The sequence below is a fragment of the Micropterus dolomieu genome, linkage group LG23, assembly GCF_021292245.1.
Source record: "Micropterus dolomieu isolate WLL.071019.BEF.003 ecotype Adirondacks linkage group LG23, ASM2129224v1, whole genome shotgun sequence".
NCBI classification, from domain to species: Eukaryota; Metazoa; Chordata; class Actinopteri; order Centrarchiformes; family Centrarchidae; genus Micropterus; species Micropterus dolomieu.
Window position 1 is genome coordinate 6,145,963 of NC_060172.1, and position 13,676 is coordinate 6,159,638.

Sequence of the window (13,676 nt, forward strand, 5' to 3'; positions counted from 1 at the left end):
GTCGTTCAGTCTCGGCCACAGGTAGTCTTAACGACTGTAACGACTGTCGTCACAGCAACAAGGAACACTAACGAACCAGCGGTATCGATGACCCGGGCCAACGACCCCACTGAGGTTAAATAGCTGAGTTTCCCTGCCAGTCAGTCAGAACTGAAGAAGTCCTTTGGATGAGGGACGAAACGTCTTCCAGTATCTTCAACCAAGTCCAGTTGACCTTGATTTTAACCTTCGTTGGATAACTATGACCTGGATGACTGAGAATCTTCATAGACTTCCTCATTTATTATTACAACTTAAACACCTGGTGACACAACAAACTCTCACTCTGAGCTGCAATTGCATACATTTTTATATAAGTAAACACTGAATATAACTTCTTAATATATTCCAGAGTATTTATTAGTTTGTTATTATATTAGATGGTATATTACTCTACATCACTCTTTTTTCCAATTTTTATATTGGGAGTAAAATCCACTGGTGATAACTAAACAGAACTGTCATCACAATCAAAGCTTTATTTATTAATCAAACTCTGCACAGTCAGACTTTCACCCAGACTTAAGTAATTTGAATTCATTTAATACACGCAATATACATGTTCCACACATTTTTTCAACAGCAGGTTTCTTAAAAAATACTTGACAGTATAAAAATAACATTTATTGTACAAAAAGATTGTAGCGTAAGTAAGAAAAACAAAAACATGCTAAACAATTGGAGTAAAATTGAAACTGCTTCATTATAATTTCTGTAGTCTCAAACAGGTATTTGATGTGTGGCATTTAACATCCAATTTAGAAGGAACTCTATGTGCACAATTACAACAATTTGTGTAGTAGAGTAAAGTGTTTTGATCCGTTTCACTCTGTGTATGTTTAGTGGAATTTAAATCAGACGCAGGTTCAATTCCCCACTGTGACACATCAACCAATGAGTCCCTGAGCAAAACACTTAACCCATAATTGTTCTAGAGGAGTGCGTCCTCTGACATTTACAGTAATTGTAAGTCGCTTTGGATAAAAAGCACCAGCTAAATGTGCTATGTTCCCCATATATTGATTATTCATTTGTTTAAATTGTGGTTTTGTTCTTATAACTTGACACGTTACACGTTAACTAATTAATAATCCTTCATTTCTGGATAAAAGTATCCAAACTTTGAGTGATAAATCTCACATGATTGGATTGTACTGCCTCTAACTGATTCCTACAGAAATAATTACCCAGGCTATGTTCAGCCTAATCTTTAACTACATTGCTTTCACTTTCTGTTTAATGGATTAAAGGAAATCATTTTGCGAGGTCAGTAGGCTACTTTTACTTTAGTAATTTTACTTAAGTACTGGATTTTACGTGTGATGAAGTATTTATACGTTGTGATATTGACACCTCGGATCTCTACCTCTTCAAACACTCTGTTCCACTTTGCAACATGACTTGTAACAACAATCATTGAACAATAGCGCCGTCTAGTGGATGAACTCAGAAACACTGTTAATGTAGGACCTTGTATAAAACCTGTATTTGCTTTTTATTAGGCTGCACAAACACAATGCATTGTGGGATCTAACTATTAGACTGAGTGTGTTTTTACATTCATTCTTGGAATATAACTGACTGGTCTAAAGGCCATGACATGGTGCTATATTATTATATTAGAGATTTCAAGGACGACTTCTTTCAATATCAAAAACAGATCAACATCTTTTATTTACCTGGATCTTTTCCCCATATTTGATACCGACATAAATGTTGTTTTAAAAGCTTAATATTTGTTGCGTACCTCAAATGACCTGCTGCGCATTAACCCTGTACGTTTGTCTGTAGTCGAGCATTTGATGGTATAAAATTGTGGGTCAAACCTTGATATTGTGAGCAATACAGTGAAAAATGATGTTTGTATCATGTTCAGCTGTGCTGGTTCTGCTAATAAAGGAAAACGGTCACTGATCTAAAATAGATGGATGTAGATTTCTATGTACTGAATATAAAACCAAAATAATAAAATTCATTCATAAACAGACAAGTCCTCAAATCTTGCTGGTGGGCTACCTTACACAATAGATAGAGGAAGTAACATGTGACGTCACAAGATATTCAAAAGACAATGTTGTCATACTACATTTCTGTGCTAAATAGACTTAATAAAACACCATAATTACTTAAACCTTTGTTATTATACAAGTGCAAAAAAAAAAAAAAAGTTGGACAGTTGGAGGTGTTCATTTATTATATCCATTTCATTTTGATTCTTAACAACAACAGTGATGTCATCAGCGTATGCCAGAACGACCGCCCGCTCCCCACTACTGGTTCTGGTGCCACTCAACCTATCATCGTTCTTGATTCTCATCAATAATGGATTTATCGCTAACACGTAAGGGGCAGCTGATAAGGGGCAACCTTGTTTAACTCCTCTCTCAATTTTAAATTTGTCTGTTAAAACTCCGTTCACATTAATTTGAACTGCTGACTGAAAATATAATAACTTAACCATATCTATAAAACCTTGCTTAAAACCATAAACTTTTAAAACCTCCCACAGATATTCACGAGATATAAAATCAAAGGCTTTCTTCTGGTCCAGACCTATAATAAAGAATTCTTCCCCTGCGGTATTGCTAGTTATGTCTCTCAGTATCCCTAAATTATCCCACATCAACCTTCCCTTAATCGCACAGGTCTGTTCTTTTTCAATTATTTTCCCCACGGTATCATTTAGTCTATTCATAACTATTTTTGCAAGGATTTTATAGTCTACATTCATCAAAGTGACGTGTCTCCAATTATCTATTTCCTGAGGGTCTCCTTTCTTATAAATAAGTGATGTAACTCCATCATAAAATGAGCTGTGTTGATGCCCTCGTTAAAAACTGAGATGTCATCTATACATGTTTGATAAAATTCACTAGGAAGTCCATCTGGACCTGGTGCTTTACCTTTATTTAATTCCAGGATGGCTTGTTTAACTTCATCTACAGTTATCGCTTCACTTAATGAATTTTGGCTAGCACCATGCATTTGAATGGGATCAAGAAATGTTTTTAATTGAGCCTCATTTGTATTTATTTTCTTGTACATTTTTTCACACAGTTCTCTAACAGTTTCCCTTTTTGTTTGCTCGTCTTTAATTAATTTGCCCATTATCATTTCTAATTCCGGCGATGTATTTGTTTTGGAGTTTCTTTTTAGGCATGTTTATTAAGCCTTGAGCATTACCAGAGGCTGCTGTGTTATTGTCTAACCCTGCCTGTAAACAGAGCCAGTGAGACACATCATTGTTCATACTGGTCATTCAGTTTCACTGAGAATGTTTTTTTCTTCTTCCGTTTTAGGTCCACATATTTCAACATTAAAACTCTATATTTTTATTATATATTTAAATTTTTTAAAAAAGTCCAAGTCTTTCTTTCATGATCTCCCATAAACAAATATCTGATTTGGTTAAAATGTTCAAGTCCTTTACGATTTTGATTTCATTCTTCAATTCTGCAACTACATAATGAGTATTTAAGCAATTAACATTTAATTTCCAATAGCCTTTTGTCTCCGTTTTACCAAAGCGCAGAAGAGTTTCAACAGCTAAGTGATCAGAATTCACCAGTACCTTAGTTTTAAAACATCTTTTACACTACAAGATTCACTCATATGTTTAAGTGCTCGTCCTTCTCTACAGGACCTGAGGGGCTGAAAGTGAATTCGATCATTAGCGTCTGTGTAAGCGTTAAAGTCTCCACACAGGACGGTATGATATCCCACAAATAATAACTCGTGCAGTTGTTTTAAAATCCTGACCTTGGTTGAGGAGTCAGGAGGAGTATATACACATTTATAATTCTCATTTTGTCACTTTCATAAAAACAATCAACAAATAAAATTCTCCCTGGAATAATTTCTCTAGTTTTAATAATATCCGCTCTGTTTTTAAAAAAAAAGATACCTACACCGTCAGCTTTATCACAGCCAATCGAAATAATAGACGGACCTTTTGTCCACATAGAAGCTACATCTGCTTTATCTTCATTCGTTATCAATCTTAATTCTTGTGTGCATATAATATCATACCGTGAGTTAAGAAGGGTCATTTTCCTAGTTCTGTTCTCTAAGGACTTTATGCCTCTCAAATTACATGTGGTAATTGAAAGTAAGGTCATATTGAGAGAGGTGTCATATCCAGAGATGCAAAATCAAACAGATACTTTCATTTAGACCTTGATTTTTTCACAGAAACATTACTTGTCAGAGGTGACGTTTGTCTCTTTTGGGTAACACTCACATGTTCCTCTAGTTGTTCTGCAGCAGGGGAGTCCAGCTCACTGCTGAGGGCCTGGATGCCAGACAAGCCTGGTTCTTCGCTCGCTGAGTCAGATGTTTCGACCTCCTCCTCCTCCTTTCCCTGACCCCCTGGACCATCCTCCAGACCTCCTCCTTCTCCACTGTCAGAGGAATCAGAGGAGTAAGAGAAAGGCAGACTGACCTCAGCTGCCTGGTCCAGCAGGGACTTCATCTCTCCGTCCACCTCCTGTCGTTGCTGCAGTTGCTGTCTGTCTGTGGATGCCGCCTCTCCGATGTTCACTGCAGACGGATGTTGGAAACGCTGTTTTCTTCCTCCAGTTGCTGAAGGATGTCTCTTTATGGCTGCATCGAAGCCTCTCCCTCGGCCTCTCCCTCTTCCAAAGGGCAGTCGTATCCCTGCCTCCATCCTCTCGGTTCTCTGCGCCAGCTCTGGTTGAGTCACCATCTTCTCTGGTCTCTGGACCACAGGAGCCATGTTCACGGCTCTTTGTGTTGGCCGCGAGGTGCTCTGCACTGGGGCTGTCGTCTGTGGATCGTGGGCGCCCTCTTGTGGGGTCTGTGTTTGTGACTTCCTCTGTGATCGAGCTTTGTTGCTGTAGGAGTGGGGGCGCTGGAAATAAGAATGCCCTCCTCCTCCACACAGACTGCATATTGCAGGGTTGTCACAGTCTTTGGCTTTATGGCCCAGACTCCCGCATCTCCAGCACTTCACTTCCTTGCAGTCCTTTACTTGGTGCCCGGCGCTGCAGCAGATAAAACATCGCGCCACCTGACCGGGGTAAAAAATGCGGCCGCTGTAGGGACCAAGTGAGATGGAGTTCGGGATGCTCTTCCTTTGGTTTTGATTATCTCGTTGTATTTTCACTCCGTACCGTATTCCAAACCGGTCTAGAGGCTTGATCGGCTCAAATACAGCTTCACATCTTGATCCGACACTCGGCCTGTCCAGAACTTAACCACTATATTAATCATGTCAAGAGCAACAGATGATTCAACTTGCCAGTTTTTCCAATTGTCCTCATTTCCTGCATAATGCTCTAAAAGGCGTCGGAGTGCAGATTCTTGAAACACAGTTCGAACTCTCGTCTGTTAGGTAGAGCGATAAAAGAGTAAACGTCTTTTGCGTTGATCACATGGGAGTTAAACAGCAGCTCCTTGCCCACACAGTCACGAGACGGAGGCTCTCCTTCCGCTGTGAATTTCAGCCTGGCCCAATTCTGGGTAAAGCGGGAGCCAAAGGACGCCATGTCCCCGGCTAGCTCCCCTTATTCCAGGCAGCAGTGGAGTTTTTAGGATTTAACAATTCAATAAACTGTTTTTTGTTTGTTTGTTTTGATTCGATCACTGTCAATTAGTAAACTACTAATAATGGACTTCAATTTCCTCCTTTGCCTCTTCCGCTCATCTTTCAGGTTTATTCGTTGAACAAACTGATGAATTTGAGGGTCGACACGCTTTTTACATCTTATCTCCAGACGTAAAAGACGACAGAAGGCGCGAGTTCCGCTGGGCGGTGCCAAACTCAGCGGCTCCTCCTACATCTTTAGCAGCCATCTTAAAGACAAAAATGATTCCTTTTGATTATCTAATTGAATTATTTTCACGTTAGTCTACCTATTTTATAATAAAACTTACACAAAATCATATTTTTATTGGCTGGAGCCAATCCCAGCTGACATCTGGCGAAAGGCTGTAAACTGGTTAATTTTGAATAATCAATACACAAACGGAGACAAATGTCCACAATACATTAATATCATATTACATATATGATATTGATTGAGTGAAGAAGTAACGTGAGTAGTAGTAGTTGACTGGTTTATTAAAGATAGAAGAGAAATCACAAAAGCCGACAGATCGTGTCGGCCACCAAAGCTGCTCTCGCGCGAAGGAAAGGGAAGGTTGTGTATTCATGTAATCAGTAACTTTTTATTATTTATTGCAAAAAGAGAAATAAATTGTACATGAGAATAAAGAAGCACTGACTCCTGATAAGTCACATATTGCATATAGATATTTTGCAAACATGTAATTTGTAATGTGGTTCTAAAGGTTAGTTTGCTGTCTAACTAACTATGTGCGTTGTAAATGTTCTGATAATGATAATCCAGCACATCTTTGTAGTAGCATCCATGTTGACGCCACATTTAGACTTTAGAGCACATGAACACACTGAACCTTAAAGGAACGACTGAACCAGCTTAATACTAGAAACATGCCTGTAAGATACTACTGGTAGGGTTTATGAGTATCTGACTGAGCGTGAACAAGTTGATAATATGATTCATACAACTAAACTATGTAGTGACACAAGTGTAATGGTTTGTTTTTATTTGTATGTATAAATATTGAATTACGTTTTTTACTTTACATTTTAAGAAATCTAATATATAAACAGTATTTTAAATAATGCTGTTACTAAAAAAGAACCTTAGTGTAATTAATCTCCATCATATTAGATAAATATTGAATTGTATTCATTGCTTTTAGTTTGGACTACCTTAGTGAATTGATGCTTTTGGCCAAAGTGAATCAGAGGAAACACATTCAACCATGTGAAAACAACATTGCAAGATTTTTGTTAATGTGACAACATGGCTGTAAATCATAAAGCCCAGAGATTTGATCTTTCCATATATTTATTCATTTAGCTGAGGCTTTTATCCAAAGCCACTTATGATTGTTATATTTCAGAGGCTGCAGGCCTCTGGAGCAACTAAGGGTTGAGTGTGTTGCTCAGGGACACACTGGGGTCTCCCAGTACCATCATCACCTAATGTTAACTGGTGGAAACAGTATTTAGTTTATTTAGTCATTGGGGTAGTGTTATTTAGCCCAATTCACATTTATGCATTTTTAAAGGTCAGGAATGAGATTAAGAGAATCTTTGGAGGAAAGGTTTCACTACAGAAACTCTAATCATAAAATATAAGTCAGAGCAGGAAGTGTGTCTTCAGTTTGAGATGTGTGGCTCTTAAAAGAGCCGTTGTGTTGTTTGTGTTTGTTGTTTACTTCTTGGCGGGCTTCTCGGTCTTCTTGGGCAGCAGGACCGCCTGGATGTTGGGCAGCACGCCGCCCTGAGCGATGGTGACTCCGCCCAGCAGCTTGTTGAGCTCCTCGTCGTTGCGGACGGCCAGCTGCAGGTGACGGGGGATGATCCTGGTCTTCTTGTTGTCGCGGGCGGCGTTTCCGGCCAGCTCCAGGATCTCAGCGGTCAGGTACTCCAGCACCGCCGCCAGGTACACGGGGGCTCCGGCACCGACGCGCTCCGCGTAGTTTCCTTTGCGCAGCAGCCTGTGGACACGGCCGACGGGGAACTGCAGCCCGGCGCGGGAGGAGCGGGTCTTTGCCTTTGCTCTGGCTTTGCCTCCGGTCTTTCCTCTTCCAGACATCGTGTGATCTTTCTAGAGTAGAGACTCAAAGAAAATGTGGCCCCGACAGTCAAAACCCTCCTTTATATGTCCGCGCAGCGCGCGGGACGGTTCTTCCAGACCAACCAGGAAAGAGGGCGGCCCGCTCTGCGTTTAGGCGGAAACTTTGAACGGATTTTCCGCCAATAAGCGGCGGAGATTCAGGCGGTGGGTCGCTCCTCTAGGCGGTGCTGAGCTCCAGCAGGGGCCCCTCACCAATCAGGAGCCGGAGGTCTGAAGAGCGTCACCGCTTCACAGCCGGTCCCGCAGTTTAAGAGCAGCGCGGCTCCTCTCTTCACTACACTTTTCTCCTGTTTAGAGAAACGAGACGCAATGGCCAGAACCAAGCAGACCGCCCGTAAATCCACCGGAGGAAAAGCTCCCAGGAAGCAGCTGGCCACCAAGGCTGCCCGTAAGAGCGCCCCGGCCACCGGCGGAGTGAAGAAGCCCCACCGCTACAGGCCCGGTACCGTGGCTCTCCGAGAGATCCGCCGCTACCAGAAGTCCACCGAGCTGCTGATCCGCAAGCTGCCCTTCCAGCGCCTGGTGAGGGAGATCGCTCAGGACTTCAAGACCGACCTGCGCTTCCAGAGCTCCGCCGTCATGGCTCTGCAGGAGGCCAGCGAGGCTTACCTGGTCGGCCTCTTCGAGGACACCAACCTGTGCGCCATCCACGCCAAGAGGGTCACCATCATGCCCAAAGACATCCAGCTGGCCCGACGCATCCGCGGAGAGAGGGCTTAAACTCCCCCCCCCACACCTCTTTACACCACAACGGCTCTTTTAAGAGCCACCTCACTAAAGCTCAAGAGCTCCTTCCTCTGATCCTCCACTTTATATATTTTGATGGCTTATTTCAATGTCAACAATCATTTAATAAATTTAGATGATTCTTTCTAATCCGGGTCCTGATATTCACAATAGACTACTTTTCAATATGGGGAAATGTGACTTTTATATTTCTATTTTTCTTCCTGAGCATTAGCAACATTGCATTGCTTCAATGTTGCTGACTGAAATATACATTACTGGTTAGGCACACATGTGAGGAAGCCTACCTGTGCTTTAATATAATAATATAAAGTTAAGCTGCCTCAGACAACACAGTAAATGTCAATGCAATACACTACGATATCAATAGGCTACTGCAGTTTTGTAAGATAAGGATAAAATTAATCAATAGAATAATATATAAAGAAATTAAAAAATAAATTGCCACAGAGACTTTAAGTCACAAACTCAGTCTAACCTTTTTACTCAGTTTTCAAGGAATCTGTAATAAGATAATTCCATTTATGTGTATGTTTATAAGCAAATTTGATCGTATATTTTGAAATTGGAGGATTACAAGCAACAATATCTTTGTGACACATTAAGTGCATGGTCACATATTTGGTTCAATTTAATGCAATATATTTTATTGCATGTTGTGGCAGAAAATTGTTACTTATTACTTTATTAATATTATTGTTTATGTCTCTCTCTCTATTTATATATTGTGTTTTCATATTTTTCCTCTCAATATGAACCTTCTCTTATTATTATACTCTTTATTAGTCTGTTCACATATGTAGGATTTAGGTCAGAGCTGTGAGATTGTTTAGTGTTTTCCCCTGTTGTTGTTGTTCCTCTCCTTGAATGTTCATTCAAGGCCGGGAGAGGAAAATCTTTTAGCTCAATTATTTGCTTAATCATTCACCAGCAATATACAATTTCTACATCATAGCACTTATTATATAAAGTCCTGTAAGGCTTATGTATTATAAATATGTATGCCACTTCAGACAAAAATGCCATTTTTATATACAGTTTATGGTTTTACCAGACCTCCTCTATTTTTCCTCCACCTGACAAAATGATAACTGCAGCAGCAAACAGTTGATTTACAGTTGACAAATGGACAATAGTACATTTTAAATTGTGTTTTCTCTGAACATATGTGTAAATGTCCTAAATGTGTCCAGAGACGTTTTGATGTATCTCACTACTTGATAAAATATGTTTGCTGCTGGTAAAGATGCTTCGCTGTCTGTCCTGATCTCCTTACTTTTACCAAAAAAGGGAAAACAGCGCGACCAAAATCCCGCTGGTGGCCAAAAATATATCACATCCGTAGTGAAAAGAACTTCTATAGTGAATAAATAGAAAGAGTTGAGGGAGTGTAGTGGTTATCACGCTGGCCTCACACACGGAGGCCGGCGCTCGCATACAGGTGTAAAAGACAATCTCTTAAGCAGAAGCCCTTCAAATCCATCTGTGGGTCAAATTATTTTGCTGCAGAGAGTTTGCATAATTAAAAACAATAACAATTTATTGCAGAGTTTTATGAAAGGTAAATTAAGGCACATCGATAGATGTCTCAGCTCAGCATATGAATATACATGTTTGATTATTTAATTACTATCAAAGTGAAGACAATTACATAATGCTTTCAAGGTATGTCAAGGCAAATTCCTTGTAGTAGTTAGCAGTTATAATCAATTATTATAAGCTGAAAATATTTTCAGACTGTTGGACACCTGAAGACTACAGTGACAAATAAATGAAAATAATTAATTATTAATAATAATAATAATAATAATAATAATAATTATCTACACAAATGAAATGAAAGTTCAAGTAAGGATGTCCCGAGGTGATCTACAGGCTCCAGATCAGGGCCAGTGCAGGTGTTTTGATCAATACAGTCTAGGTATAGGCTATTCAGACTGATGTAAACAAAAGTTCAAACACTGACCGCACAGTTAAGAGAGAGTGACCAACTGAGCCACAACATAAGTTAAACAACAGCCACAATCAGAATGCATTTTATTTGGTACTAAGCTGAGCAAAGTTTCAACCCGGAGCTTGGAGACAATATATAAACACAAGGACATCGGTGAAATACGTGGGCTGCATGTTAGACGTGGGAGGAGAGAGCATAGCCTTGAAGGTCTTGGAGAAGGTTAATGCCAGAACCACACACATGGCTCAAAAGGCAAAGCTAGTGAATAGGAACTGTCTAAATGTATTTAGTCTTGTCCAGTGTCACTTGATCAAAGTCATCAAAACAGGTTTCTCCTCAGAATAAATTGATAAGGGATGTGTTGTACCTGGAATAATGGAGTCATGTGGGCAGGAGAGCTGCAGCTCAGTATGGCCCAAAATCATTTTACTAATTACTTTAAAAAGGCAGGGTGTGCGTGGCCACAGCACTCAAGCAACCACTGGTAACTTGAGTCTTAGTAGGTTCAACCCTAAGTTGGGCAGGATCTCTTTTTCATACTCTGGAGACATGGAGTGGAATAAATTTACACTTTTAATTAAAATTAACAGTAACCCCGCCACCCTTAAAAAGAAGATTAAGGAAAGGCTGATGGACACCCCTATATAAGGGACTTGCTTGCTATTTGTACCATACTCTGGGCTCATCCTATTACTTATTAATATGCATTTCACTAGCAAGGACCACAATCAACAGGTATGATTAAATGATTTATTGATTAACAGACAGAAGATGTATGAAGCTTAAAGTTGCTGAATAGACATTGGAAAGTGTTATGGGGAAGCTACGATAGGGAAATCCGCCGTAGCACCCGGGCACGACGGACCCCCTATATGCAGGATACGAGGGCGAAGGGGAGGACTTAGGACGTGTGGGTATTTATGGAAATGCTGGCGATGACGTGCTTGATGTGTGGTCCCGCTCCTGAAACTCTGCTAATTAGCACCACTAAAAATGTATGAGGTATCACGTAAATTGTAGTTGATTATGTATTTCAGACTGTGTAATCAGAACACTTTTATGAGTACAACTGTCAGTTCAAGCAGCTTGGCCGATGGTATAATATATCCCGTTCTAATATTATAGGCACTGCCCCAGCCCTAGATCCAGCATTCAGCCTTTGCCGTTTGGAAATATCAATTTAACTCTAATATCCTACCTATAGAAATAAACTTGACCTACCAAAACATTGCAGGCTAGTGTACATGTGTGTAGTGTAAATGAGGGGAAAAAATAGTAGCCTACAGACTCAAAAATGATATGAAATAAGGTGACAGAAGGTATGGTTTAAAAACTGTGTTTGGTCTAAACTAAAGCTAGGGCCTTCACTCCTGTTTCCAACTTCCCTTTATTAATTATACCACACCCACAGCTACTATGGTGAGGTTGATTTGCCAATCAGTGGCCAAACTGTCCATCAAATCAGTGAATCAGAACTACGTATAACCAAAAATATGGGAAGTCTTAAAATAATAACTACTGTTCTTTAAATATAAACAAAAACTGATATTTTGGCTCCTACAGATGGGATGATTTCCGTGTTATCCTTGACAGCTTGATGATACATGTGTTTTTATCTTGTCAAATAAACTAAACTAAACTGAAGCAGTTTCAATGAATGATATGGATACAATCATGTCCTGAATCTGATTTTATCCCAGACAAGACTTATAAGTGGGACACTATAGTGTGCTTATAAGTTACTGATGATGATGATGGCTTTACACAGGCCAGAAATTGAATCAAGGTAAAGAACCTAAATAAAATAATTGAATGATTTGGCCATGAACAAATCAGACCCTTCAGGTGGAACCCAATTGGCTTTATACAGTATTGTGAGTGTGTTAGAGGGTGGGTATGTGAAAAACAAAAACAAAGCGGCAGCAAAGTCTTCAAAAGACATCCTGGGGTTCTTGAGGCCCTCATCCGCATTGACCTTAACGTTATTAAACAGTAAAAGTACTTTACTGTCTTTGAAGTGAAGATCCATCCCCAAGATACTGGCAGCCCACAAGCTAAACAGTTGCTGGTCATCCTCTTCTTCAGCTGCTGCTGCTTTTCCAGGATCTCTGTCACAATCTGTATCCCGACTCAGTAACTCCTCCTGTGGAGGAGCTGAAGGTGGAGGATTGACAGTTGCAGAAGGCAGGATTGGACAGGCACACTGACCGTTTGGCTGCCTGTGGTCAAACTGCCACAGCTGCTGTGTCTCCAAAACCTTCTCCGGGCAGGTATTAAGGGAGCTGGTGTTCTTCGGTTTAGCCAGATGTTTTACATTACCTGACAATGCCTAACATGAGTAGGCTACTACATGTATGAGAGTGAAAAAAAGTGTGAGATACACTGAGGGTGTGAGAGGATGACTTATGTGAAAATGCCTAAGCTGTGTTTTTCGACCAAAGGAAATGAAGAACACAAACATTAGAAGAGGCCAGAACACGACCAAAATAACAAACTATATGACAGAATAGTAATGGAAGGGGAATTCTGCTCCACACTGATGGAGAAAGACCTGTTGAGGACCACGTCTGAGACACAGGGGACATTAGACTTTTATCCTGTCCCGTAACAGTATAATGATGTTTTTTTCAGGTTTCAGTAGGCTATATTAAATTTCAGTATATCAAATTTAGATGGTGCAAAAACAAAACAATGTTAATTTGTGTATTAAGTAACTTACATTAAAATGTTTACATTAACAGCGAATGTAGCGGTGACTGTAGCTGGTGTAGCAGGTGGTGGACCGGAGTCAGCCGTCTGCTGCCTGAGGATGTTGAGGAAATTGATCCACTTTCCAGTAAGTTCCTGAACGCATCATTTTCACAGAGTTTCCGTAGTGTAGTGGTTATCACGTTCGCCTAACACGCGAAAGGTCCCCGGTTCGAGACCGGGCGGAAACACTTTTCATTAATCCAATATTTTATAACATCCACCATGTGTCATTTAAACGCAACCACATTAGTCTCAGAAAATCAGATTTAGCAAATCATATTAATGATCAAATACACAGGTTTAAAATTCAGATTTATTTATATAATCCACAATAACTAATCTGTCTCAGCTGGCATTATATTCTGTACATCATGACAACATTATAGGACACATAGAGTCAAGTCAAGACTGTAGGCCTATGTTCTGTGACAGATTCCCAGTAGTTATTATAATGGGTATAAATATCTACATTAGTGCTATAGGGATGATAT

The 13,676-nt window shown here is 40.0% G+C and overlaps 1 protein-coding gene, 1 non-coding gene and 1 pseudogene across 2 annotated transcripts; 2 read left to right on the forward strand and 1 right to left on the reverse strand.

Annotated features, from left to right (window-relative positions):
* Nucleotides 1–7,262: 7,262 nt before the first annotated feature.
* Nucleotides 7,263–7,702, reverse strand: LOC123962943 (histone H2A-like). Its single transcript, XM_046039452.1, has one exon. The coding sequence runs from the start codon at nt 7,689–7,691 to the stop codon at nt 7,308–7,310; it is 384 nt and encodes a 127-aa protein (XP_045895408.1). The 5' UTR covers nt 7,692–7,702; the 3' UTR covers nt 7,263–7,307.
* Nucleotides 7,703–8,042: 340 nt separating this feature from the next.
* Nucleotides 8,043–13,676, forward strand: part of LOC123963046 — a 7,392-nt pseudogene continuing 1,758 nt past the window's right edge.
* Nucleotides 13,301–13,373, forward strand: trnav-aac. The gene has a single exon. It is a non-coding gene; the product is annotated as a tRNA-Val (tRNA).

What these genes read in the sequence shown, in the direction of transcription:
- LOC123962943 (XM_046039452.1), bottom strand. Translation starts at nt 7,691, where the DNA reads ATGTCTGGAAGAGGAAAGACCGGAGGCAAAGCCAGAGCAAAGGCAAAG.